Source organism: Melospiza georgiana, chromosome 1 (assembly GCF_028018845.1).
Source record: "Melospiza georgiana isolate bMelGeo1 chromosome 1, bMelGeo1.pri, whole genome shotgun sequence".
Lineage (NCBI taxonomy): Eukaryota > Metazoa > Chordata > Aves > Passeriformes > Passerellidae > Melospiza > Melospiza georgiana.
The window spans coordinates 20899373-20924995 of record NC_080430.1 but is presented as its reverse complement, the minus strand read 5'-3'; the positions used below and the strand labels follow the sequence as shown (position 1 = coordinate 20924995).

Genomic DNA, 25623 nt, shown 5'->3' with positions numbered 1-25623 from the left:
TAAATAATTCCTTATGTGATTGAAATATTTTTAACACTGAATGGACAAAATATATACATATGTGAGGCAAAAGCTACTTAAAAAGTATCAAATTACAGTTATATAGTTTTAGTCTTCATCAAAGATTTATTTTCTGGGTTAGTAAACATGATTATCTTGTCAAGTTGCTGGTATCTTTTTTTATAGACACCACCCACAATAACTTCTGGAAAACAAATCCTGTGACAGAAACACGCTATCAGATAAACTCAGAGTCACTTTTGACATGGCACCAAGCAAGAAAAAGCTGCCAGCAGCAGGATGCAGAATTATTGAGCATCACAGACCTTCGTGAAGAAATGTATTTACTAGGTAAGGTAAAAATACCCTATAATAATAATAATAATAATAATAATAATAATAATAATAATAATAATAATAATAGTAAATGCACTGCTTAAAATGTAAGTCATATCCAAGACTTTAGCATGGATACTTATATTTATCCCATAAAATAGGTCTCAGTGACATTCTTATAAGAGTTGTCTTTCTCACAAAACCCTGTATTAAAATAATGGAAATAATCTAACTTGCACTAAAAAAAAATATTACTCATGCTTTAAAATATTATTTCCAGTTTTACTGAATAACTTTAAAAAACAGAGTCATTTAAAAACCTGACTATTTGTTTTGGCCATTTAGGGCTCACTAGTGACCTGGGCATCAATGCAAAGCTCTGGATTGGTCTCTATGGTGCACTTGACAGTGGCTGGAAGTGGACTGGGGGAAGTCCTTTCAGATACCTCAACTGGGCCCCAGGTAAGTGCACTTTTCTTAAATGATGATCAACATCTGGGCCAAAATTTCCTCCCCTTCTCTCTCCTCCTCTCCCCTCCTCATCACAGTGATGCTCCCTTATCACACCTCTTGGGATTTTTCACTCTAAAGAATAATACCCCTGTGGCTTTGCAGCTGCAAAGGTCTTGCACATTCCCTCCTGTGAAGAGGTGAAAATTTTCACTGTTAACAGAGGGATTCTGTTGCTTTTTTGAAAAGGAAATCCCTCTGTGGAATCTGGAAAAATATGTGGGACCTTCCAAGGTAGGAATGGCAAATGGGAAAACCAGCTGTGTGATCGGAAACTGGGATATATCTGCCAGAAGAGAAACACCTCTTTGGATTCTCTCACCATTGCCTCAGGTACACTGTCAAAAGTTAAAGCTGTTTTTACAGTCAGTGAGAAATATTGGGAGGATGTCACACATGAAAAGGCAACATATTATCAAAACAAAAGGCTTACACTTGTTGACCTGGGTCAAATATTGAGATGATTTTAATTTTCTGGCTCATTTTAAAGATGAGCCAGAGAATTAAAATCTGGCTCATGTTGTTCTAAATATTGTTCATCATCTGGAAAAGAGCCCAGGGTACTGAAAAAGGCAATTAGGAGTTTAGCCATGTTATCCAGACAATGAAATATTGATAAATATCCTCTGCTCTGATATACACTCTAAACATATGTTCTAATAAAAGATGTGAGCAGAGTTCATGCTCCCCTGCTCTCTGTGACACTTTTTTTGTTCTATTCTGAAAGGAAAAAATCAGACTATGCATCAGGAACCTTTCCCCTGCTGAGCTCTCTTTTTTACTTGAGGCAGACTGGGTCTTAGCTATGTGAAGAAATGGGTGTGCAGTTGCTTACCTGGGAATTCCCAGCGTGTAACTGACTTCACAGTACCTCCCTCCCCTTACATATATGAGTATCTGAGATTGTACACCTCAGGGGAGCATGCATATCCTGTACTCTCTGGCTGTATCCAGGCAGATCACTTGGAAAGGTTTCTGACCCTGCTAACCATCAAACCACGTCTGGATGTTGCTCAGGGTTGCAATTTGCCCAGGCCCAAACCATGTCCAGGGAGCATCAGACAAAGCAGGACCACACACCAATTCTGGGCACACGTCCCCCACACATCCTCCCCTCTTCAGTTTGCTCTGTAGGTGCAGAGCATGGGAGCTTTCCAAGCAATGGAAGATGGGCTGGCCATACTGAATTCATGCCAGGAAATCAGTGTTGAACAAAGTGTGTGGCATTTCTGTGCAGCTGGAATGCCTGCTATAACATTTCTGGTATAACGTGGCTGTGTCTGGACTCTCTGATATGTGGTTTGGGCTGTGTAGGAACTCCAACCAGCTCCTGAGCACCTGCTGTTTCCAGAAAAAAAATATAAAAAGCTACAAAATTCACCAAGATATAGTCCCTGTGTGGAAAAAGAGGCTCTTTTATATAGAACTTGGCTGTATCCAGAGCCTCACTGAGAAGGATTTCATGTGGAGTTGTGCCCTGTACATTTGCATGCCAAATTACTCAGTATTTACTTAATCCTGTAAAACAGTTTTTTTGGGAGCTCCAAGCACAAATAGGAGGGAAAAATTTGTTTGTTAATCTTTGTACCCTCAGACCTTGGCTTCTCTTTCAGTATGTGCTCCAATACTTCAAATTCCTATTGGCACAGGTAATTTTATTTTTGATGTGAATAAAACACTGAATATAATGTCTCATTAATAACATAATTTTTTTTAGGTGATTCAAAGCATTTTAAATGCCCCAGGGAATGGGTGGCCTATGCAGGTCATTGCTACAGAATTTATAGAACACCAAAAATATGGAAAGAAGCCCAGTCTTCCTGCAGAAAAGAGGATGGAGAGCTGGCAAGCATTCATAATATTGAAGAGTACAGTTTTACAGTGTCACAGCTCGGGTACAGTGAGTATTCCTGAAGATCACTTTCTTTTTTTTTTTTTTAATCTGGGATTATGCTGTTGCTATTATTCATTTAATCATTATAATCGTGGTCTTATTTTTTTTTTTTTAAGTTCTTCAGTCAAAAGTGGATGTGAGATGTAATTATTCCATTATAAGATATATCCATACCTACAATTAATTTTGTGTTCCCAGGGCCAGATGATGAACTCTGGATTGGTCTAAATGACTTCAGGATTCAAATGTACTTTGAATGGAGTGATGGCACACCTGTGACTTACACCAAATGGCACCATGGAGAGCCAACCCACACCTGGAATAAGGCAGACTGCGTCCTTATGAAGGGACAGGTAAAAATCCCTTCCCCACTCTCATGCTTTCTTCTGGCCTTCTTCTGGCCTAAAATGAAAACATTCATGATTTAAAAAAAAATAAATCTTAAACTGATTTAATTTAGGATATCTTACTGTGGAGGGATATTCAAGCAAGACCAGGTCTAGGAAGCTGTGTGATGCTCCAGAAGCAGTGCAATGCCTGGAGACTTTGTCTTCTCTGATGCAATTCCCATCTGAAATTGGTTGAAATCACTCATCCTCCACATGCAACGTGACTGATCATAAACAAATAGATCCTTGGAGCATGGACTTTCTCATTTTTTCTCTACAACTACTCAAATATATGGTTTTTAGAGTTACTTTGGAGGCACAAACCCAGATTTTATTTTGTTTTCTATTCATTATAAAAAGAAAAGGGTAATGTTGTGGAAAAAGACTTCACAAGGCATTTTTTCATATTTTCTGTTTGGTTTATCAAGCATTTACTTGCCATAGTCATCTATTATGGTTATATGACCATAATAGATGCTATGCTGGTGAGAATAAAGAGGAACCTAATGTTTCTTTCCTGCTTTCATTAGTCCCTGAATCTTTAATGGATACATTCTCACATCTCTAAGGAAATGTGGCCCTTACTGTATGTATTTGGGAGTTTTGGAGAAAAAAACAAGGCAAGGAAGAGAGTGAAGCAGTCTCAACCATAGGAAGACAGAAGAGTTCTTTCTGAGGATGGATATTCTTGTTGGACCTGAATTGTCTCAAGCTTTCACTTCTCTTTGTGGTTTCTTCTTACAATACTTAGGATGGATCCTGGGTTGACAGTGCTTGTGATGTGAAAATTGGCTACATCTGTAAAAGGAAACCCTTGGCTGAAGAACCAGGGGAAGCTGAAGTTACTTACCCAGGCTGCCCGAAAGTAAGTGTAAAAGGTGATTGTGTATTACTTTCACTCCCATGATAATAACTACGACAGAAGTAAATTATTTTGACTGTTCTTGGTGGAGCCTAGAAAGCTGTTAATTTCATAGGCATTGATACTTCTTAGACCAATAGGGAAACTTTTGCTTTATTAAATAAAATGTAGATTGACTTATTTTTTGTATTTCCTTATGAGCGTATTTAAACTCAGCTCTCTCCTCCTGCAGAACTGATCACTGCCCCCATAAAAGCCACTCTCTGCTGAGCAATCTTTTCAGGGTGTAACACACATGTCAAGGGCTGCATGCCTCCTCAGTTCCGTCAGTCTGCCACAGGAATCAGGAATATTTGAGCTGACTGTTTTGCAGGCTGTAAGCTCTTGTGACAGCTACTAATGCAATGAGGAGGCAGAGCAAGCTTTACACAGGGAGCTGCAAAGTGGCTGTGGCTGCCAGCCCCAAGGCATAACCATGGCTCACTGTTTGCAAAGACCCTTGGAGTGTGCTGTATCCAGGGACAAGACATGGAGTTATTGTCCCAAAGGCTATGTTTGATTATCCTCTTGGTTCCTTTCATGGCCTTTGGGATTAGTTATGACTTGGGTGTGGTACTAGTGTGGCTTTTGGAAGTGCTCAAAGCCGTGGAATCTGACAGCCTCTCTGCACATCTCTGTTCTACACTGACAGGGCTGGATGAAGCATGGCTTTTACTGCTACTCCTTGGTGCAGCTGCCAACAACATTTTCAGGTGCAAAAAAAGTTTGTGAAGAAAACAAAGGTTACCTGGCTACTGTAAGAGACAGGTATGGAAACATAATTCTTGTCCTGTAACATGTGTAACCAGGATGGAAGAATTAAATAGAAATTTCTTCTTACGTAGAAGGTATTCATAATGTCTGTTTAGTGTAACACCTCTCTTTTCCAGGAAAATTTAAGGTAGAGCTGATCAAGTATTACATAATACATCAGGGTCTTTAGGGTCATCAATACAAACATTCAGGCTACTGCTACTACACTTACACTGTTGTTGCCTATGGGAATTAAAAAATTGGGTCACCTGCACAACAACCCCAGACTGACAGATTGTTTTCAAACTTTTTGAATTAAAATAGACAGATAAACATGGAACTATTTATTTCTCTTGGGTTCAAGCTTTTCAGCCTTTTATTTATTTCTTTGCAACAGCCAGATCTGGAAGAATTTTAGAATAAAAATAGATTTTTTTCCCCACAGTTACAAGATTTAAAGATCTAGAACTTGTCATACAGCTCAGTAAAATACTGTAGCTCTTATTTGTACAGAATGAGAAATATATGCATTACCTTAAGTATTATTTGTCTTGTGTTCATTGCACAGTATAAAAGGTAAATAGAATCATCTTAAATTCTAGATATAGTTTACACTGGAAAATATAAGGGAAAAATTATTTTGTATGATAATTAAAACTATAAAATGAAGACAATTACCCTTGCTTCATTTCGTATATATTGACAAGTCACCTTAAATTTACCAGATTTGCTACCATGTACTGTTTGAACATCCAATGTCCAACAACATCCCCTCTGCTGTTTTCAATGAATAAATTCTGATAAAATGTGATACAACAGTTTGGTGCTTACTCTTTGCAGATATGAACAAGCTTTTCTGACCTCCATAATTGGATTCAAACCAGAAAAATACTTCTGGATTGGTCTTTCAGATGTGGAAGAACAGGGGACATTCAAGTGGGATAATGGAGATCCCGTCAGCTTCACTCACTGGAATGTGGGAATGCCTGGTAAGTGCCATAGGGGCCATTGAGGTCCTGCTCTGGGGAATGACAAGGTGAGGGTTTGAAAGCTAAAAAGCGGTTTAGAAACTCTCTGTCATAAAGCAGCAGAAAGGGTAATGCTGCTTTCTATTTATGCTAAAGAGATAGATCAGGGATTGTGGTAACTCTTGCTAGAAGATCACTTGGGACTGCATGTCTGTTGGTATCATTAGGTTTTTTGTTGTTTGATGGGTATTTTTAAGTAACTCCTAGCATAACATAAAATAAAGTTACATTACAAAAATCTTTTAATGATTAATAAGAAGGAATATGAGCTATTGTGAACTACTGGTATCCAAACACAGCGGGAACAGGTTACTCTTAAATAAGCAGCAGATATTTTGAGAAGATGTAGTCATCAATAAGATTTAACAACTTTATGTCTCATGAAGGAGAGGAGACAGGCTGCGTGGCCATGGCAACAGGACGTTCAGCTGGATTATGGGATATTTTGAACTGTGAAGAGACAAACACATTTCTCTGCAAGCAGCTGGTGGAGGGAATCACTCCCCCTCCTCCTCCTCCAACAACATCCCCTCTCCTGTTTTGCCCAGAGGGATGGCAGTCTGTTTCTAAGAGCAGCTTCTGCTTCAAAGTAGGTGTTTCATTTCTGAATGCAAGTGTTTGCCATTTAAATAAGAATATATTTTGTTCATGCATGGAAGGTAGATTTTACCCTGCCTATTTGACAGTCTGTGGTAACATGTCTCCAGCCATCCCCAAGAGGTATGGCTGGGAAATGTTGGAAAACGTTGTATGTGTATGAAGTTTGAAATCACAGGAACTCTGCGATGACAGGAAAAGCAATAATCAAATTTGATAGACAACCATAGGTCAAATGGTTAAACAATTAAATAGTCAGTAATAGAATGAGACCAGAAAAGCAGAAGCAAGACAGAAGAGCATATTTGTGTTTTTAAATATCTGTAATATCCAATACAGTATATAATTGCCCACTTTCTATAGATTTTTCATGGAGGAAGGGAAAAAATGCAAACATGGTTTGAAGCAAGAGATTTTTGCAGAACTATTGGAGGAGATCTTGCATGCATCCACAGTGAAGAAGAACAAAACCTGATAGCTAGACTGTAAGTATCTGCAAAGTCCATCATTTGAGTAGAAGAAGAAAAAATTTTAAAAATGCCGCTCTTAAAGACATGAAGGATTTCTGATGATCAGTTTCTGTTTTACAAAGATGGTGTAAATGGTGGCAGGAAAAAAATGGGTAAAAAGAGGTGAGTAAAAAAGTTTTTTTGACACACCTCTGGGAAGCTGGTGCTATGCACTGAAGTTGCTTAAACATAGACAAAATTGAAAGAAGAATCATCAAAATTGATTTTAACTGAAGTTAATTCAAAGAGATAAAACAGATTATCTTATCTCATTTGTAGCTGATAAGTAGATAAAATACTCTTGATTAAAAGAATGTTTTGTGCTGGTTTCCTACCTTAAGTAAGGGGGAAAATTGGAAGACTAAGAAAAGTCTGACCTATTGATATGCTTGTATACATGTTTAAATCAAATCCATGAATGCAGGCAGGTCTGAATTTGAATGCCTAAGCTAGTTAGTGGAACCAAGACTTTTAAATATATTTTCTTTTAACTCAGTTTTTGTGCACTCATGGCTTTTGTGATCTTTCCCATAAAGTTCTGTGTTTCACTGCTTCCTGGCACATGTGGTGCCAGGCTGTTTTTCCCCCCATGGCAATTGAATGATTACTTTATATGATTGTCTCAAATTATACTTAGAGTATCATGTGTGCTGACAATAATATAAAGCTGTACATTACCCTTCTCTGTTTCATGGTGTGTCTGATTCTCTCTATTTGTAATCATTCAGAGACAGAGGTTATATTCACTATTCTTACTGGATGGGTTTAAGTGCCTTGGACTCTGACAGTGGATTTACATGGAGTGATGGCTCACCAGTGAGTAAATAATTTGTTATTCTAGCTTTTTGACTCTTTCTTTTTTGTCTCTCTTGGTAGAAAGCTCTCATAATTCCTATATAAAATACAGGTAACCTTAAGTCTTTAGCACCGGATTCCTTTTTAGGAATTAGTGTAAAATCTTCTAATAGTTCATAGTTGTAGATAAAAGTACAGCATTTACAGTAATGAAAGGTGATGGAGTCTAGCGCCTGTTTCAAGCAAGTCTGATTGGTCTAATCTCTATATTCCCATTCATCATTTGATGTAATAAATAATTTTGTACATCTACACCAGCTCAGCTTTGCTGCCCTCTTTGTCTTAAATGAATCAAGATCTGCCAGGCCCAAGGCCATGGCAGCACCAATGGATTGTCTTGGGTTGGAACCAATGGATTGTCTTGGGTTGGAACATCTGAGCAGGACAAACAACCCAGAAATCAGAGCACAGGTTCCTTTTTAGAGCTTGACAGGAGAACATCAACTCTCCTGGTAACAAATGGGGCAAGAACTTATGATTTACTAACATGGCTTATAAACACATAGATTAATGATTGTTCTATTCAAGTGTCATGCACTTCTCCTTAAAAGGTCTGGCATTACAAAACAAGATGAACCATGAAATCAAATGAAGTACATCCTTCTTTAACAGAATGATTGTATCCTCTTAAAAAGAAAATAGTAACAAAGCTGTGTTTTCCCTACAGGTAAATTTTGAGAAATGGTCACATGGAGAACCAAACAATTATGATGGGAATGAAAAATGTGGTGTGTTTACTGGCTATCTCAATATGAACTGGAATGATTTATTTTGTGAACACATGCTGGACTTTGCTTGCCAAATTAAAAAAGGTAAGATAACTTAGTCTGTTTAGCAACTTTTAGAGGTAGATGAGAACATCCTTCCCAGGTCAGATCACACTGTCTACATGTGTTAGAGACAGCTGTGCCATCAATCACAATAAAACAGTTTATATATATAATTTCAGTTTAGGCAGTTGAAAACTATTGATTAATCCATGAAATATACTGGCAGGTTTAGAAGGTATATACAGTATGTTGGGGAAGAGAAACACAACAGCCTAAAGTTGGGCAGTTTCTGTAAGCTTAACTTATGATGAGCTCTAACATGTTGTTTGCTGAATGTAGCCCTTTTTTTACAGCTATTCTGAGAAATTCTGTGACAAAAATAAGCATATACTGAGTAATCCTTAGGATTATTTGTAATTAAAATGCTGATTACTGTGTAAATATAATTGAGAGAGAGCTGAGAAACATACTAAAATATTGATTTATATTGCAGGAACCTCACCGAAACCAGAGCCTAATTCCACATTCAGTAAGTCTCGTGCATCCAATGAAAACAATTTAATTAACATGTAATGAAGTTAATTTCTATTACAGGTAATATATGTTTTCATTTGCAGATCATGAATATACTGTTGGTGAAGATGACTGGATAATGTACAAACACAAGGAATACTACTTCAGCAGAGAAGCGAAGTCTATGGAAAGAGCCAGAGACTTTTGCAAGAAGAATGGTGGTGACCTTGTTGTTATTGAGAGTGAAACTGAAAAAAATTTTCTTTGGAAATATGTAAGAAACATGTTGGTTTGAAAAATGCACCATTTTCGATGAACTGAGGCACATTTTTTTATCTGGTTTGGGAAATATTAGAAAGTTGTCCCCATCATAAAAAAAAAAAAAAAATCAGTCCACCTTTCATCCTTTCATCGGCTTGTCTACTTAAAAGCTTTATTATAATAATTATTTTAATAACTTGCTATACATAGACAAATTCTCAGGGTGCAACTTTCGAAGACTTTGCTCTGTTTAACTGAAAGCTGCAATTACTAATTATGGTTTTTTTAACTCATTCTTTTCACAGAATTCAATAACAGCTCTTTGTCAAAGTAGATCTCATATTGGCAGCAAAAGGTTTAAGTTAGGATATTGTCTTATAGCAAAGGAATGGCCTGGTGATGATATACTGCTTTGGAATAAAATAAAATCAAATTTTATTACATTCTTTCCCCACACGACTAAGTACAAACCCCCATGATTAACTGGGAGCCTTTCAGCAAATTCTCACAATGTTTTCCTGAAACTCTCAAAATATTACTATAAGCCTGCTTAAGAGGTCATTCTCGCCTTCTTAACGTAGCCTTTTCTCTCCATTTCTAAGAGAATTTGCACTTTTTTTTTTGTTTGTTTGTTTGTTTTGTTTGTTTTTTTTTTTTTTTTAATTTCCCCTAGTTATATACTGAAAATTAGCGGAAAATTTTGCATTTTGCAGTTTGGGCACATAATTCCAGCAAATCCCTGCACATTACATACTATGCAATTGAGCAACAGAAACTACAGCATTTTTGGAACTTTTTTAAAATTTTATTTGAAATCTGTTTTATTACAGCTAAATAAATTTGTTTGTTTGTTTTAGATTTTCTATAAAGACTGGGGGAACAATTTCTACATTGGCTTAAGTGTGAGCCTTGACAGAACATTCCGGTAAGCAAAAACAAATTAATTTTGTCAGACTCATAATGTATTCACATTTAACAAGGTTGGCTCTAGCAGACAATTGAAATCCAATGACTAACACAACCTGTAGAAAGGTTTATGTCCTCACATAAGGTTTTCAAATGGGATTCTGCTCCTCAGCAAAGCACTTCACGCAGCATATTTCCACTATCAATTTTTACCTCTTTTGGTTCTTTACCCTGCTTTCATGTTCTGAGGCTGAGTTGTTGTATCATGGTAAGTGAGGCTTCATCCTCTTTTATTTGGTTGGAGGTCTTCAGCATATTCCAGACAGTACTTGTAGGCATTACTTAACATTGAAATGATCAAAGAAAAAGAACCCTAGAAACCTGCAGTGAGAAGCACCAAAGTGGTTTTTAGAGGTGAAATATCAATCCTGGAGAGCTCTTGTTTGGTTTTTCAGATGGTTTTACTCCCAGAGTTCAGGGCAGGACAGCTTCAGGTGACATGGAGTCGCTACTCCTCTACAAATGTTTTTGGAAACAAAGTGCGCTGGAATTATCTTAAACGTCCCCTGGAGCCTTGGATGTGTTGCAGACATGTCTCCTGTGGCATTCTTCTCTTCCACTGCAACTTTTTCTAGTGCATTATTCTGGGATTCAAAGCTTGGTCAGATGAGTCTCAGCCTCTTCATTTTAGTCTTTCTTCTGTTGTCACAGGTTGTCTTTGTTGGCAAACCAACTCTTTAGTCTCAGCTCCTGGAGATTCTGCTTTCTACATCACATTCACTGCTCAGATGATTGTTGTTTTCCAGTCCTCCCTTGTTCCCTCACTAGTTTCATTCTCTTCCCTGTTGGATGAAGGTGCCACTATTTGCTGTGTATTCTTTCTCCTGGTTTTTCTAATTTGACTCAGGAGGTTTGCAAGCAGCTAGGCATCCAGGTGGACTCCTAATCTGTAATTTACTTCCAAAAGCATGCAAGTACTTACTCAGTCTCCAAAATTGGAAAAACATTGAATTGTCCGGAGGTGTTACTGCCTGAAGATTGTCAGTCTTGTCTGATTCATCACTTGACTTCCAGCACACTGAGGCCTTTTCACTTTTTTCTTGGCCGCTTTTTGTAAATAAACTTGTGAATCATCAAACTAAGAATCAATTGATGCATAATTGGAAAAAAGAGCAAATAGGTAAATAACAATAAAGATTTCCTATGCTTAACAAAATGCTTCCAAGGGACTCCCAGTATATGGTTCAAGACCCTTTCTTATCCTACAAGAATTTATATTATTGCTTTTCACCCAGGAAAATAAGCTCAAGTGTCTGTTTCTGTGCTCCAGAGAAATCCAGATCAAGTCCTTGACTTGTGCATTTCCAGCACTCTATCAGTGTTTAGAGACCAAGACAAGTTGGGACCACCAGTGAAGATGATTTGTTCAGACCTGGTCTGAGTCAACACTGTAGGCAGTTGATATGAAAATATTGGAAGGTCTTGGTTTCCTTTTAACAGAGAAAAACATGTGTTTTTAAGCTATGATACACAAAACTTACAATACAAAACTCAAATGTATCCTTTGCAAAGAAATATTGACTAATTCAACTTCGAATTATAATTCCCTCAAATTACTTCTTTCAGGTGGATGGATGGAACATCAGTGAACTATGTTGCCTGGGCTCCAAATGAACCCAACTTTGCAAATAATGATGAAAACTGTGTGGTCATGTATACCCATACAGGTGGGTGCTGTAACAACATTCAATCTGCAGAATGTGCCTTAGGCCTGGGAGGGCTGTGTGGGCAGGGCTGGGTGGGTTATCATACTGAGCAGGCTGATGTTTCATAATGTTCAAAAAGCAAAGGAACATGATTGTAGTCTCTTCATTATATAGATACTTAAAAAAAATGGAACTCTATGTAGCTAACACCTGCAATTTTGTAAGAAAATTTCTAAGTTAATAAATCAGGTAAGTATCAGACAATTGGCAGATAGAGTCAGTATTTTTCTCCTCTTATCTCTGTCCATTTTATGCCCACCTCCCCAGGATATTAACTATCTGCTTTCATTTGTGCAGTTCCTAAAAATTGAGGGTTTGGCCATGGCTTGGATTATTATTTTTAAGCAATGTTATACAAGATTTTAACTAAAAGAAAATTTAATATTCTTTAATATCCATTAATACAGAGAACTGGAAGCAATTGTGTTTATACTAGCCAAGAACTTAGTCTTTTTTTTGGATCAGTAAATCTCTTCTACTTTTAAACATTTCTGGTCTTAAAATCTATAGCTGAGGTGATTTTCCAAGGTTCTCTTAGAGGTGAATGGAAGGATATGGACACTTTTGGGGAGTAAATATTATGTCCTGTTTTGGAAACCTTCTTTCAGATATGATGAGTCATATCCTTAACTTTTCTGAATTAAAATGGCAATATCTCCATTAAACATTAGGGGTGGAAAATTCTGCTGTAGGTAGTTACTTGTAAACGTCTGCAGCCAATGAAACATATCTAATTTTCTTATTCATTCCTGATCTGTAAAATGGGGATGATGATGTTAATGTTATCGTCTTAAACCTCACTCCAATAGGCAGAAAATATACCAGAAAACTCTAGGGGTGTGAGAAGCTCAGGTAGGAAGGTACCCTGGACTGAGTGCCTTACATATAGACAGAGCGATTCCAGAGACTTTACAGATCTCAAAGGATTTAAGCATTTGACCTAAAACTCCCCTCTGTTAATGCAAAACTCCCCTCTGTTAATGCAAGACAAATTATTTATATTCTAAATTTTGTTGGAAACGTGAATATTTTGAAGAAACAGACATACAACAAGTTATTGTTCCTCGGGGAGAGAAACACAAATGCTGCAACCAGTTTTGCTTCCTACAATAGATTTTCTTTAGGAAAGGACACTTTTAATTTCAGTCTTGTTTGCATTTTGTTTTGTTTTGTTCTAATTCTAATTTGCTTTCAGGTACATGGAATGATATCAACTGTGGCAGTGTTGAGTTATTCATCTGTGAAAGGCTTAACAACACTGTTCGTCCAACTGTTGCTCCCACCTCACCACCACCAAAGGGTGGGTGTACGGAAGACTGGCTCCTCTTTGATAACAAGGTGCAGTATGAAATGCCAATATATTGCATTTTTAACAGAGCAGAATAAAAAAAATCTTTGAATCAATTTTTCAATTTTAGCAGGGTTTTTAGTTATCACAAATTTGGTTGAGCAAAAATATTTCAGCTTGATAGAGATCCTTTGTTTGAGATCACTGGCTGTTGTCTTCCTTTCCCTTCTCTCTCCCAGTCCTGAGGAAAGGTCACAAATGCAGTGTCTTCCATTTCATGCTGCTATCTCAAGCTAAAATCTCTCTCTGGTCCTCTTCTCCTGGAAGAGGAGCTTCATGGTCTTTTTCTCTGGACTCTTCACTAAGTATTTATATACCACTTCTGCCCACCTTCCATTTTCCACAGTTTTCCACAAACTAACTGCTTGACTTTTCAGTTGCATGCTTTAGGTAGCACATTTGGGTTGCATGACTGACAAAGCTGTCTAATGACTTAAACCTCATAAGATCATATTACAAGAAATGATAAATTCATGGTTTTCTTTACAATGTCAGAATAATTTTCTTTCTGTGATTTTTGTGTGAGAACCAAATCCTGTTTGACAAATAGGACAACAGAAGATGAGATACTTTGCTTCAATAACACATCTTATCCTTTTTCTTTTCTGAACTCTTCTTCAATATTCTTCTCATGGTCACATGCCAGAATTATGCTCAGAAGTTTTAATGCAATTTCCGCTGAGATCAGTAGACTGACATATCCCTTCTTTTAAATATATGACAAAATATTGGGTTTTATACTCATTTTCTAGTACAGGTCTTCTCTGTCATTTAAACCTAAAGACACGCTAGAAAGTACTGCTAAATTAGCTAACCTCCCCTTTTACATAAAATATCCAGTTTATTTTGTTTGCTACAAACAGAGATGTTTTCATCAGAAATTAAAACAAAATTAAAACAGCATCTAGATTCAGATTTGGCACACTTCTCTTTTTCAGTGTTTTCAAGTCTTTGGCTTTAATGAAAATGAGACATTGACATGGCATGCTGCACGAAACAACTGCATTGATCTTGGAGGAAATCTGGCTACTATATCAAAAAAGGAAGAGCAAGGTATAATGTACCAATGTTTTGACAATGATGACACATCAATAATTTCTGATAAAAAGATTTAAAAATATGTAAGAGCTTCTGCCATATATGCAGTTATTTATTCCATATCAATACAAATTTATGCTGAATGAGAAATTGCACCTTTGGAAAAATGCTTGCACAGGTTTTAGTGTCTTGATTAAATCCTAAGGTCATAGTTTGGAGGTTAATATAGGACATACTCCTGAAATATTATTTTTTTTTTTAATTAGAATCTTGTCATATAATTAAATGTCCCCCCCTTTTTTTTTAAAGAAACTAGCTGATCCTTGAGGTGACATCCATCTCTGGCGGAACGTCACCTCATAGATTCCACCTCTGGTAGAATCTATGATTCTATGATTCTAAGCCCAAATGGCACAGAAAAGGAGTAATATCCAAACCCAAATCACTGGGCACGTAGCTGCTGAGCAGATGCTGTGGGTGCCAGTGGAGGACACATCCTCAGGCAGCAGAGGGCTCTGGTGCTGGAGTCCCAGCCTCCCACTGTTCCCCTTGTTCTCCGCACCTCAGCACCTGCTGCTCTTGCTGCTCAGCATGTTGCAAATGTTTTAAGAGGCCTCATGTTTGCTTGGGAGATGTGCTGCCTCAGGTCCTGAGGGATGCACGTGGATCTCCTACCTCACTCCATCAGTGCTAGTGTTTTAAATGTCTTTTTTTGTAGCAGAGGAGGGAGATTATTTCAGTGGAAAGACAGTCTTGGTAGGAATTAAGGAGAGCAGCATCTGGTGTTCCACAAATTCATACATACTTGGTAAATACATATTTGGTTACTAAGTAAGGTTTATTTTGTGTTATGCCTGTTTAGAAATAAAGTTATTACGTCAGGATAAAAAAGAATTAACCAAAGAAGGAGAGGGAGTGCACACTCAGTGGACTCAATTTCTATGTGCCAAAGCTTAGTGTACTCATGTTAATTTCTGTAATATATTAGAACATTTTCCATGCTTCCTCAGATGAGGAGCAACATAGAGGAGTGTACAAATAAATTCCCGTTTCATTAAAAATTTGCCGATCCTTGAATTTGTATACACTTTTTTCCAATTTTAACTTCATATGACTGATGTTAAATATCCGTTAATATATATAAATTTATTTTTTGTCATGAGATTGGCACCTTATAATTAAGAAAAAAACTCATCATCCTGGTTTCAGGCACTCCAAAGTGTGTAGCACTGGGGAAAAGTGCATCCAGTTTCCTTCCTTATACCATTTTTCTTTTTTCCCTTCAGCTTTCCTTATGTCCCTCTTAAAAAATGCTGCAACTGATGCTTGGATTGGGCTGAACGACATAAATCAGGAGCACACATACTTGTGGACAGATGGAAGCCCAGTAGACTATACAAACTGGGCCAAAGGTTCTCGAAGTTATTATAGCATGGTAAGCATCAATTTCTGTTTGTCACTTAAACATTACAGCTTTGGTAGATGAGCAAAATGTATACAGCTACAATTGTATATCTGTCTTTTCCTTTATGAAGATTTATACTTGTCTCATTGCTTTTTAAAAGCAGAGTATCAGTGTAGAAGATGTATATGCACACTTTTTTTCAGCTTCTGTATTTGTCCTGGCTTTGGATGAGCCCAGACAGAGGTTTGGAACCCCCACACAGGCACACACATTCAGGGCCACGCCCAGAGCCATGTACACCCAGGAGGCCCAGACACATCCTCCTGCCTCTGTGCTCTGCTTTGCAACTCCCTCCATCATCCAAGGGCAGACTTGCCTGGGGCTGAGTTGCATAGGCTTATTGCCATACAATGTGTCTGACCATTGGTTTATGAGTTTTATGAACTTCATATTATTCCTCTGTATGTGCTTGTATGTGATGCATGAGTCTGTGTATCCAGAAGCAGGAATGCTTCCTACCTACCCACATTTTTTTCTTGTTAATCTCACCTGTCTTGGAGGATGATTGCGTCTTTTTGATGAAGAACCCTATTGAACAGGCAGGGAAATGGAAGGATGAAGGGTGTAAAGCAAGCAAAAGTTACATCTGCCAAAAAAGTTCTGGTAAGTTTTCTTTCACACTATCTAATAGACCTGATTTATTGTGGTAATTTCAAACTGATGCTAAAAGTGACTTTCCTGTAATTCTGCCCTAACCTAATTGAAATTAATGACAGTATCACATGCATTATGGGCCGTTTTAACAAGATGATCACACATTTTATTTCTTTGGAGAAAATCTCTTAATTTTTTTCTATTTCAAAAACTAGACCAGCAAATAACAACATCAAGAACAACAACAAAATAGAATTATGTATCATCATGTAGTTTACTACTTTTAGCAATCAAAGGTGGCTGAGTGAATTGTCTTTACATCCTCAAAACTGGAATTTTTAATGGTATACTAAAAGCACTGCAAGTTCTTTATTTTTTTAAAATTGCCCTGCTTGATTTCCTTTACATTCTTGCTCAGACAATTTCAGCAGCAGCAGTCACATCCCTCTGCTTGCTCATGCTGTGTTTATCATACCCTGTTCCTTGTAAGAAATACAACAAATGCCAATATATAATGGAAAAATTGAAGGAATTGTTCCCTTTAATGCCCTGCATATGGTACAATATGATTTAGGTAGGTCTGTGCTTAAAAGGTGTATTTCTGGGCATGATGATAGTGGTAAAAAGTGATTCTGACAAGTATTAGAAAATTTTGTCACAGTTCATGAACATGTGGCTTTCATCACTGCAGGGATTTTTGGATATATTTTAATTTGTTATTGCAGTTTCACTTAATTCCAGTATACTAGATCTTCTCTCAGGGTTATGAGTCTGAGCCAATACAGATTTTTGGGTTCTTTTGCTTGTTACAGACCCCAAACTGCCACACTCGCAACCCACAGATCCGGCGTTTGGCTTTAACAATTATGGTGATGACCGCTACGAAGTCATCAACTACAAAATGAGCTGGGAAAAAGCAGAGAAGAACTGCAGGGACCAGTCTGCAGAACTGGCCAGTATCCTGGATCCTTATGCTGAATCTTTCCTGTGGTTACAAATACTAAAGCACGGGGAGCCTGTATGGATTGGCCTTAACAGCAACATAGTGAGTCCAACCCAATTGCTTGCGACAGTCACAGCATTGCCTTAGATGAACTATTGGTCAGATCCACGGATGTGTGACAGGAATCAAAATCTTGCAGAGGTTCCTGACTTCCCTCCACTTGAGGGGTGTTACACATCTAGATGTTTGTCCATTGTGTAAACAAGAACTGCCACAGCCCACACTTCAAAGACCTGAGTGGCTTCAGTGATAAAAGCAGCAATGAAGCTCTCACTTCCTCTTCCATGGTCTACCACATGTTCCTGTGGTGGAGCGGTGCTTTCTGAAGGTACACTGTGGAGCACACCAAAGGAAGAAAATGGGATAAAAATAGTTCTTTCTTTGTGAGTTCAAGTTTTTGTTTCAATTCACAGCCCAGCAGTACAAGAGTTCATGCTGAGCAATAGTGGAAAGAGCAGGGCTCTGGCAATGAGGACTCCTTAGGCTGGCTTTTGGAGCTGCAGCCTTGTGTAAAACTGCAGAAAAGCAGCCTTGTGTAAAACTGCCAACAAACTCAGCTAAGAGTGGAAAGATCTGAAATGGGAAGCATCAACAGAGGCATGTAAAAAAAGAACACAGATAAATAAAGTGTAGCTAGATATTTTTGGAATTGAAGCTGAGCAGAAATCATGTGGAGAGAGGTAGAGCAAGAGCTTGGTGGGACACAGGTCTGAGATAGGACACAGGTGCTGCACCTTAGTGAGAGCACTGGGGAACTGGGATTAGTCAGGAATCTGGAATGAAACATGGCCAAGGGTCTCAAAGCAGACAGGAAAGGAAATGGCACAAAGAACATGATGGTGGGAAGGATCTAGGATGCACAGGATGGGGTAGCAGAAGCCATGGGTGTGACTAATGTCAGTTATCCTCCGCAAACACTGTGAAATCCACTGACAAAATACATGCTTAGCTCATCTCTGGTAGCTGGCCCATGCAAGACCCACAAACTGACCACAAGCCCTGTTAATATGGGTGGCAGAGTTCTGTGGTTCAGCCCCAAGGAAAGCCTCATTAGTTTTCTCTCTTCAGTGAAACCTCAGATTTTCTTCTTTGCTTTCTAAATACCTAGAGAAGCCTGTGTTAGAGGAATAGTTTCTCTGCAATCTTTATTTGATCTGTATGTATATGTGGACTCATTTGAAGAAATCTTCATCTGTATATTCACATTTATTACCTCAAGACCCTTTGCCCACTTAGGGCATGAGACCAATGGTGAGAATTGAATAATGTAGGCTGCATGCTAAACATCTGTAGGACCACAGATGTGGCTCACCTACCACCTGCTGTGGAGAGTGGGAGTATGGAACAGTTTCTTATATATTCATTACATAATCTTGTGCAAGAAACCATGATTCTCATTTTTTCCCCAAGTTTTGCATGCATTCAAGTGCAATCTTAATGTTCTTCCAATCTAATTCTTGTATGTGACATAATCATAATTTTGATTTGCTTTTAGACTGGTGGCCAATATGTATGGTCAGATAGAAGGAGGAGCAGGTATCTTAACTGGGGCAGTGGAGAACCAAATAAAAACAAGGCCTGTGTCTATTTAGATGTGGATGGTTTTTGGAAGACAGCATCTTGCAATGAAACATTTCCATCCCTCTGTAAGCAATCCAATGGTAAGTTCTGAATTGGACAAATGTGTTTTGGGAGGTTGGAATTTGAGTTAATGTCTTTATTTGGATTTAGATTTTCCACATATGCAAAGGTTGTAATAAACAGTGTATGCCTTGTGATAAACTCTTACTTTTTAAAGGAGTAGATCCAGTCTGATCCAGTCTGTCTTGTGTGATTTCCAGACACATCATTTCACAGACCAGCCAACAAATGCACATCATAAAAACAGCTGCAATATTTCATGCCACATGCCATAGGGCATCCATGATTTGTCAAGAACTACAGAATCAATCAACTTTAGCCTAACTATAAATATATTAACGATATACTTTCACATTTAAAAGTATCTTTTGAAATATTGTGAGTTAAGAAACTTCTGCCAGTGTAGGATCCAAATGAATTAGTTTGTTGTTTCTGCCCAAATACATCAGTGCTCAAATATTGCATGTAATTTTCAAACATGTTACAAATTATATATGAAAATAATAATTTCTGCATCATAATTCACAACAAATTTTATTCTAATTTAAGCTCTGTTTTGGCTTTAATCAGGTGATGAAGTAGGCTATAAATTCTGCTTTTATGTTGATTAGGCTGTATAATGCACAAGGGCATGAATAGACAACTTCTCTGACTTTTCTAGAAACTGGCTAGACACAAGCCACAGAGTTGTGTTGAGATCCCTTATGTATGCTGACTCATTCCTCATTCTGTTTCACAAATTTTAGGTAAAAATTGGAGTGTTGAAGACAATTGCAATTATGTAAGCCTCCTTTAGCAGACTGGAGAACCAGCTCCAACCAGGATAGTTTATTACTAGTTTGTCAAGCTTAATTCAATATTTTATAATGAGTTGAATCTATGGGATATTCCTTTTCCTGGAATAAATGTCATATTTGTAGGGCTGATGTGTGGTCCAGGAGTAAATATTTCCCTTAGGTTTTAAAACTCCACTGAACTTGTGTTTCTTCCTAACAGAGTTAATCCCTAGCGAGCCACCTCAACTTCCTGGGAAGTGCCCTGAACCGAAGCGTGGTAGGTCCTGGATTCCCTTCCGTGGGCACTGTTACTATGTTCACACCACTTCTGAGGAAAGTTGGCCTGATGCTTCCATGATGTGTATTCAAATGGGTACGTGCTCTTTTTTAATAAGGATATTTTACAGTTTGTATGTTTGTTTTTTTAATCCAGAACCAAATTATAACACTTAATATGTGCATCAATTATAAGTTGCAACTAGTTTAAATTTATTATCAAGCATTTTTACTATATGGCAATGCTGATCATGAAGCATGTAATGATTTTTTACTGAGATAATTAATTTATAATGAAAAATCTCACTGAAATTATATGTAATCTTTAATTGAATTTTTAGGTGCCTCTCTGGTTTCCATAGAAGATTCGGCTGAAATGAATTTTCTCTTACTTTACTTGTCTCCACTTGCAAGTGACTTCAGAAAGTTTTGGATAGGATTGTTCAAAAATATTGAAGGTAATTATTTCACAATGCATACTGAGATGAAAATAGATACTGAGTAAACAGAGAGAATACTGAGCACTACTAACACACTGGGAGGGACGTGCAGCTGCAGGAGAGGGACAGAGGAAGCAGCACTGAGGCAGCTGGATATACCAGGATATGCTGCCACAAAAACACGTGCAGAGGCAGGGAAGATAGCTATTATTCCTAATTGATGAGAGATGCATGACAGTGAGCAGATGAGATGATTAAAGAGAGAGCTGATTCAATTTGCAAAGATAATGAATTAATCCTGCTCTAATAAAGTAGTTATTTGCTGATCTTGAATATGCACATAAAGAAACTCTCCTGAGCATTCTGTATGCTGGCACTGCTGATACTGGCTTTACAGGTGCTCTGCTTTCCTTAAGGTTCCCAGGCACAGTCCTGGGTGCAGGCTCCAGCTAAAGGTCCCTGGGAAGCTGGACAGGTCGTCCATACATCAGTGACAGCTGTGAACACTAATGAAGTAAATTTTGTGAGCATTTGCATTTGGTACACTCCCACCTGAAAAGTGCTGGGTGTTAAAAGAGTGAGAAATAGGTGCTCTGTGATACCAATTTAATAAATTAAAAAATCCCAAATCTGATCTGATCTGTCATTGTGAGCAGTAGACTAGGAGTTATTCTCCACTTCATTCACTCACTAGGTAATACATTTGATTTTAGGAGAATGGATATGGATGGACAGAAGTGCAGTAGAATATGTCAACTGGGAGAAAGGAGAGCCTACAGTACTTTTTGATGAACACTGTGTTGACATGGATGTCTCAAGTGGAACCTGGAGGACCTATTACTGCTCTGTTGACCAGAATTTTATTTGCAAAATCCCCAAAAGTAAGTTTTGAATTTCTGTGCTTTGAGTTATTTACAAAGAAGTGGTTGATGCACATCAGGCCGTCAGTGTTTAGGCAGTGAGTACACTTCATGCATTGATGCTGATGCATGTGCATCTGAATGAAAGACAAGAGTAGTTTCTGTTTAAAATGGTGAGAAGTAATGTTGGAGAATAATCTGAGTCACTGTTCCCTCCCCTCAGTTTAAAAGCATTGACTTCTGGGCATTTACTGGGCCCTGGGGTAGGGAAGGACAAGTAATCTGCTGAGAATGCAGAGAAGATCCATGGATATTATGGTTAGAGTGCAAGGAGCAGTAGATGATGAGTAAATGGTTAAACTAGAGAGTGCTGAGAAGAAAAGCAGATACTCTCCTGATGGGTAAGCTCAGGGGAAGCAGTGCAAAGTCACTGAGCTCCTGCAGAGAGAAGGTGGGTGCTGCTGGTGGGGACAGTTCTACCATGGGGAATTGTGCTGGGATCTGCTGGATGAGCAAGAAGAAAGCATCAGAGGGTGGGCAGTGGGGCCCAATTCCTTTCTCTGCTGACAGGGGCACAGTGAGACATGTCAGGACAATCAAACAGCGTGGTATGCTTCATTGTAATGGGTACTTGTGGCCCTGTGGTGTTTTAGATGACAGCTGATAAGGAATCTGGATGTCACAGGCTGGGACGAGTACTTCCCCAGCAGTACTGCATAAAATGTGGAGGATGTAAATCTGCACACATGCAGCTGTCATGGTCAATGCTTGCACACAACAGCTGGGAGACAGTGTGGAATAGGTCACATTTGCTACTGGCAAACAGATCCACCACACAAATGAAATTCTGCCTATGGATCTTCACATGTTGGTGGGTTGGCAATGGAGTCAACCATGAACTTCTTAGGGCCCAGCCAGTCAGATCAACAGGCAATTAACTGAATCATACCCTCCAAGCAATGGAGGGAGGAAAAGGAATCTGCCTAAAAATACAGCTAAAGTGCTGAGTACAACTGTGCTTTTCATTTTTGCTAATGTTAAAACTGGAATTCTTTAGTGTGAAGTGTTAAGTCTTACACTGTGGAAAAGTAAAAACTTTGAACACAATCTACCTTACATAAAAAGTGGTCAAAGCAATGAATGATGACAGTTAGTCTTGAGGTTTTCTTCTCTTACAAATGTTTTTAGTGAGTATATTTCATGGATTCAGCATCATTTGTCAAAACACATTTTCATATATTTTTTCATGTTCACATACTTTGTTCAGCTCTGGGGCCCCCAGCACAAGAAAAACTCAACTAGATTATTTTTAAAACATTTGAAATAACCTACTTTTAAAATAGCCTACTCAGCTTGGTACAGAGAAGGACTTTGAAGGTGATGTGAGGGCTGGAGCATCTCCCATATGAGCAGAGGCTGGGGGAGCGGGGGTTGTTTAGTCTGGAGTGGAGAAGAGTCCAGGAAAACTCTTTATAGGTACATAAATTATAGCACTTTCCAGTTCCTAATGGGGGCCCACAAGAGAGCTGGAGAGGGACTTTTTCAAGAGCGTGTAGTGACAAGACAAGGGACTTTAAAATAAAAATGAGTATGTTCGCATTGCATATTAGGAGGAAATTCTTTAATGTGAAGGTGATGAGCAACTGGGACAGGTTGTCTAGAGAAGTTGTAGATACCCAGCTCTGGAAAGGTTGGGTAGGGGTTGGTGAGAAACTTGGTGTCTGGAAGGTGTCCCTGTCCAGGGCAGGGGCTTGGAATTCAATGATCTTTAAAGCTCTTTCCAACCCAAACCGTTCTATGATTCTATGATTATTTAAAAGTAAAAATTTAAAAATTTTAACTTTGTGTTATGAACAAAAAGCAAAAATTATGTATGCCGAATTTATTTCATTGAACTCTTGCTTTCAAACTGTATAATATACATATTTCTTAATTTTGAAGTTGCTGAAGTTGAGCCAACCCATGATTCATCTGGCAATAATGGTAAGTTGGTTTCTTTTGAGCCAAATAAACAGAAATTTCAATAGGTTTATAGGCATTCATTATTTATAAGTGGAATTTCCTCCAGAAATTTTCATTTAAATACCCACTTAACTGTTATGATTATTTTATTTTAAATCTGTTTAAAATCAGAGCACTTCTCTCAAACTGGATGTCTTCTTTGTTTCCTGACAAGTTGTATATGTAGTACAACATAACGTTCCTTAGAAGAGATTGAGCCAAATTTTGCATTATTTAGATGGAACATGCATCAATTTTAACTGCTATTATGATTGTTCAGGACTTTTGTTTTAACTCAGCTTCTTACTTAGAGAGATATTTGTTGTATGCAACAGCACTCTCTGGGCATCTGTAGCAATTGTTGTGTTTTGTCTTCTACAGCATCCAGAAACGAAGCTCCTGCTGCTTCATCATCCAGTGGTTTAGGTGGGATGATTTTTGTACTGGTCTTCCTTCTGCTGGCTGGCACTGGCCTCACATTGTATTGTTTCTATAAAAGAAGACGTGATCGACAAATGTTTACAGCTGGGTTTGACAATGCCATATACCGTGGTGACATTGGAACTCATGAATCAAATTGTCTTGTGACCAATATTGAAGAAAATGAGCAGGCAACAATTTAATAGGCGGGGTAATCTTGGGCTTGATTTTGAAAAGAATTAAAGTGTTGGCATACATAAGAATCCTTAAGGAAAAGGAAAGCAATTTTCTCCTGTGTAAATTCTATTTAATTTTGCATGGGGTGCTTCTTGCTTTCTCTACTAGCAGGAACAAGCAAACTTGCCAGCCAGACACAGAGATCTGCTCACAAACTTTAGTACCTGGGAGGGTTGCTGAGCTTTCACACAGACCTGGAGCTCTGTTGTGTCAGCCAACACCCAGGCAGCTCCAGCCACCACGCACATCCAGCATCATCTGTAGGCACAAGAACTGTGTTCATCATATTCAGTTGTGAGAATATAGTCCTTAGCATGTTCCAAAAAGTTTATCCAGACCTGTAGGTACCCTGAAAGTGTCCTGTTGATGTCCAGCACAGACTGGCAGAATTGCACAGGTAGGACAGGATGTCCAGGCTCTCCTGGCGCAGATCCCTGTTTGAAGCAAGACCAGGTCCTGGCCTCAGCCAGGCAACTGCTCCAGAGCTGCGGGTCCATGTCTTCTCTTTGCTACTGAGGCACCACAGAAACTCTTTGTGTTGCCCATAATATCAGAATTAACATAATTTCCTCCTCTGTTTATGACTGATGAAAGCACAGTGTAAATTGTATTTCTCCTGCTGTAGTTCTGTAACATATGCATTGAAAGAACAACTGTGATGAGAGGTGGGAATGTATTGTGAATATAGTTGTTTGTCATAAACAGTCAAGTAGTTTAAACAGTCAAGTAGGGATCCCAAAGGATGCTGCAAAAGGGCAGGAAGGAAAGAGAAATTATACTTAATTCACACCTGAACATTGGCATAAAAAGTATTCTTGATATCTCCAATGCCAATGTAGATTTCATAAATTTTCAGGCCATTTTGTCAACGCCTAATGAAACTTACCTTTAGAAAGTATTTTCTAATTTCTAACCAAATTCACCCTGTGCAAGTCTGTTTTAAACCTTTGAGTCTCATTCTAGACTTCCATCATGATGGAGCTTATGGCATTGCATCTTATACTGGTCTACTGGTATAATTCTCAGGCTTCATAAACCTTAAAATAGGCTTGCATACAGGTGTTTTTAATTTTCACCTTCCAAGCATCTTTCATGCCAAATGCAAACAACCAAATGGCTCAAAGCTCTTAGTGCAGTGGATGGCCTTATTTAATTTGATACTTTTTGATATTTTAATCTTTTTACAGGTTTTAATTGTGTTTAAGTTAAAATATTTTGTGGGTGTATGAAAAATATGTAAATAAGTTTTTATTCTGCGTTGGTTCACTAAATGGGAATTAAAAGGCTGATTCTAAGTAAAAGTGTGTGTCTCTTCTTAAACAGAAAAATTTATTGTGACAGTGTTCACAGGAGTTCTTGGATGAGGGGAGAGACGAGAATGTTGACTCCATGTTCAGAAGGCTTGATTTATTATTTTATGATATATGTATTACATTATAACTATACTAAAAAGAAATAGCAGGAAAGGTTTCCTCTTATGGCTAGCTAAGAATAGAAAAGAAAAGAATGATAACAAAAGGCAGCTCTCTCAGTCTC

At 38.1% G+C, this 25623-nt stretch overlaps 1 protein-coding gene across 1 annotated transcript in view; it reads left to right on the top strand.

Annotated features, from left to right (window-relative positions):
• Nucleotides 1–25378, top strand: part of LOC131088197 (macrophage mannose receptor 1-like) — a 29751-nt gene extending 4373 nt beyond the window's left edge. The window contains exons 4-30 of the mRNA XM_058032057.1: nucleotides 187–351; nucleotides 682–798; nucleotides 1036–1179; nucleotides 2564–2746; nucleotides 2939–3093; nucleotides 3881–3994; nucleotides 4683–4798; nucleotides 5624–5772; nucleotides 6198–6400; nucleotides 6772–6893; nucleotides 7646–7733; nucleotides 8440–8584; nucleotides 9036–9071; nucleotides 9160–9329; nucleotides 10174–10241; nucleotides 11849–11949; nucleotides 13184–13326; nucleotides 14275–14389; nucleotides 15661–15809; nucleotides 16340–16442; nucleotides 17246–17478; nucleotides 18932–19097; nucleotides 20074–20226; nucleotides 20471–20587; nucleotides 21283–21450; nucleotides 23371–23412; nucleotides 23812–25378. Of these exons, the coding sequence (XP_057888040.1) occupies nucleotides 187–351; nucleotides 682–798; nucleotides 1036–1179; nucleotides 2564–2746; nucleotides 2939–3093; nucleotides 3881–3994; nucleotides 4683–4798; nucleotides 5624–5772; nucleotides 6198–6400; nucleotides 6772–6893; nucleotides 7646–7733; nucleotides 8440–8584; nucleotides 9036–9071; nucleotides 9160–9329; nucleotides 10174–10241; nucleotides 11849–11949; nucleotides 13184–13326; nucleotides 14275–14389; nucleotides 15661–15809; nucleotides 16340–16442; nucleotides 17246–17478; nucleotides 18932–19097; nucleotides 20074–20226; nucleotides 20471–20587; nucleotides 21283–21450; nucleotides 23371–23412; nucleotides 23812–24053 (3707 nt within the window). The 3' untranslated portion in view covers nucleotides 24054–25378. The remainder of the gene's footprint in view (nucleotides 1–186; nucleotides 352–681; nucleotides 799–1035; nucleotides 1180–2563; nucleotides 2747–2938; nucleotides 3094–3880; nucleotides 3995–4682; nucleotides 4799–5623; nucleotides 5773–6197; nucleotides 6401–6771; nucleotides 6894–7645; nucleotides 7734–8439; nucleotides 8585–9035; nucleotides 9072–9159; nucleotides 9330–10173; nucleotides 10242–11848; nucleotides 11950–13183; nucleotides 13327–14274; nucleotides 14390–15660; nucleotides 15810–16339; nucleotides 16443–17245; nucleotides 17479–18931; nucleotides 19098–20073; nucleotides 20227–20470; nucleotides 20588–21282; nucleotides 21451–23370; nucleotides 23413–23811) is intronic.
• Nucleotides 25379–25623: the final 245 nt, after the last annotated feature.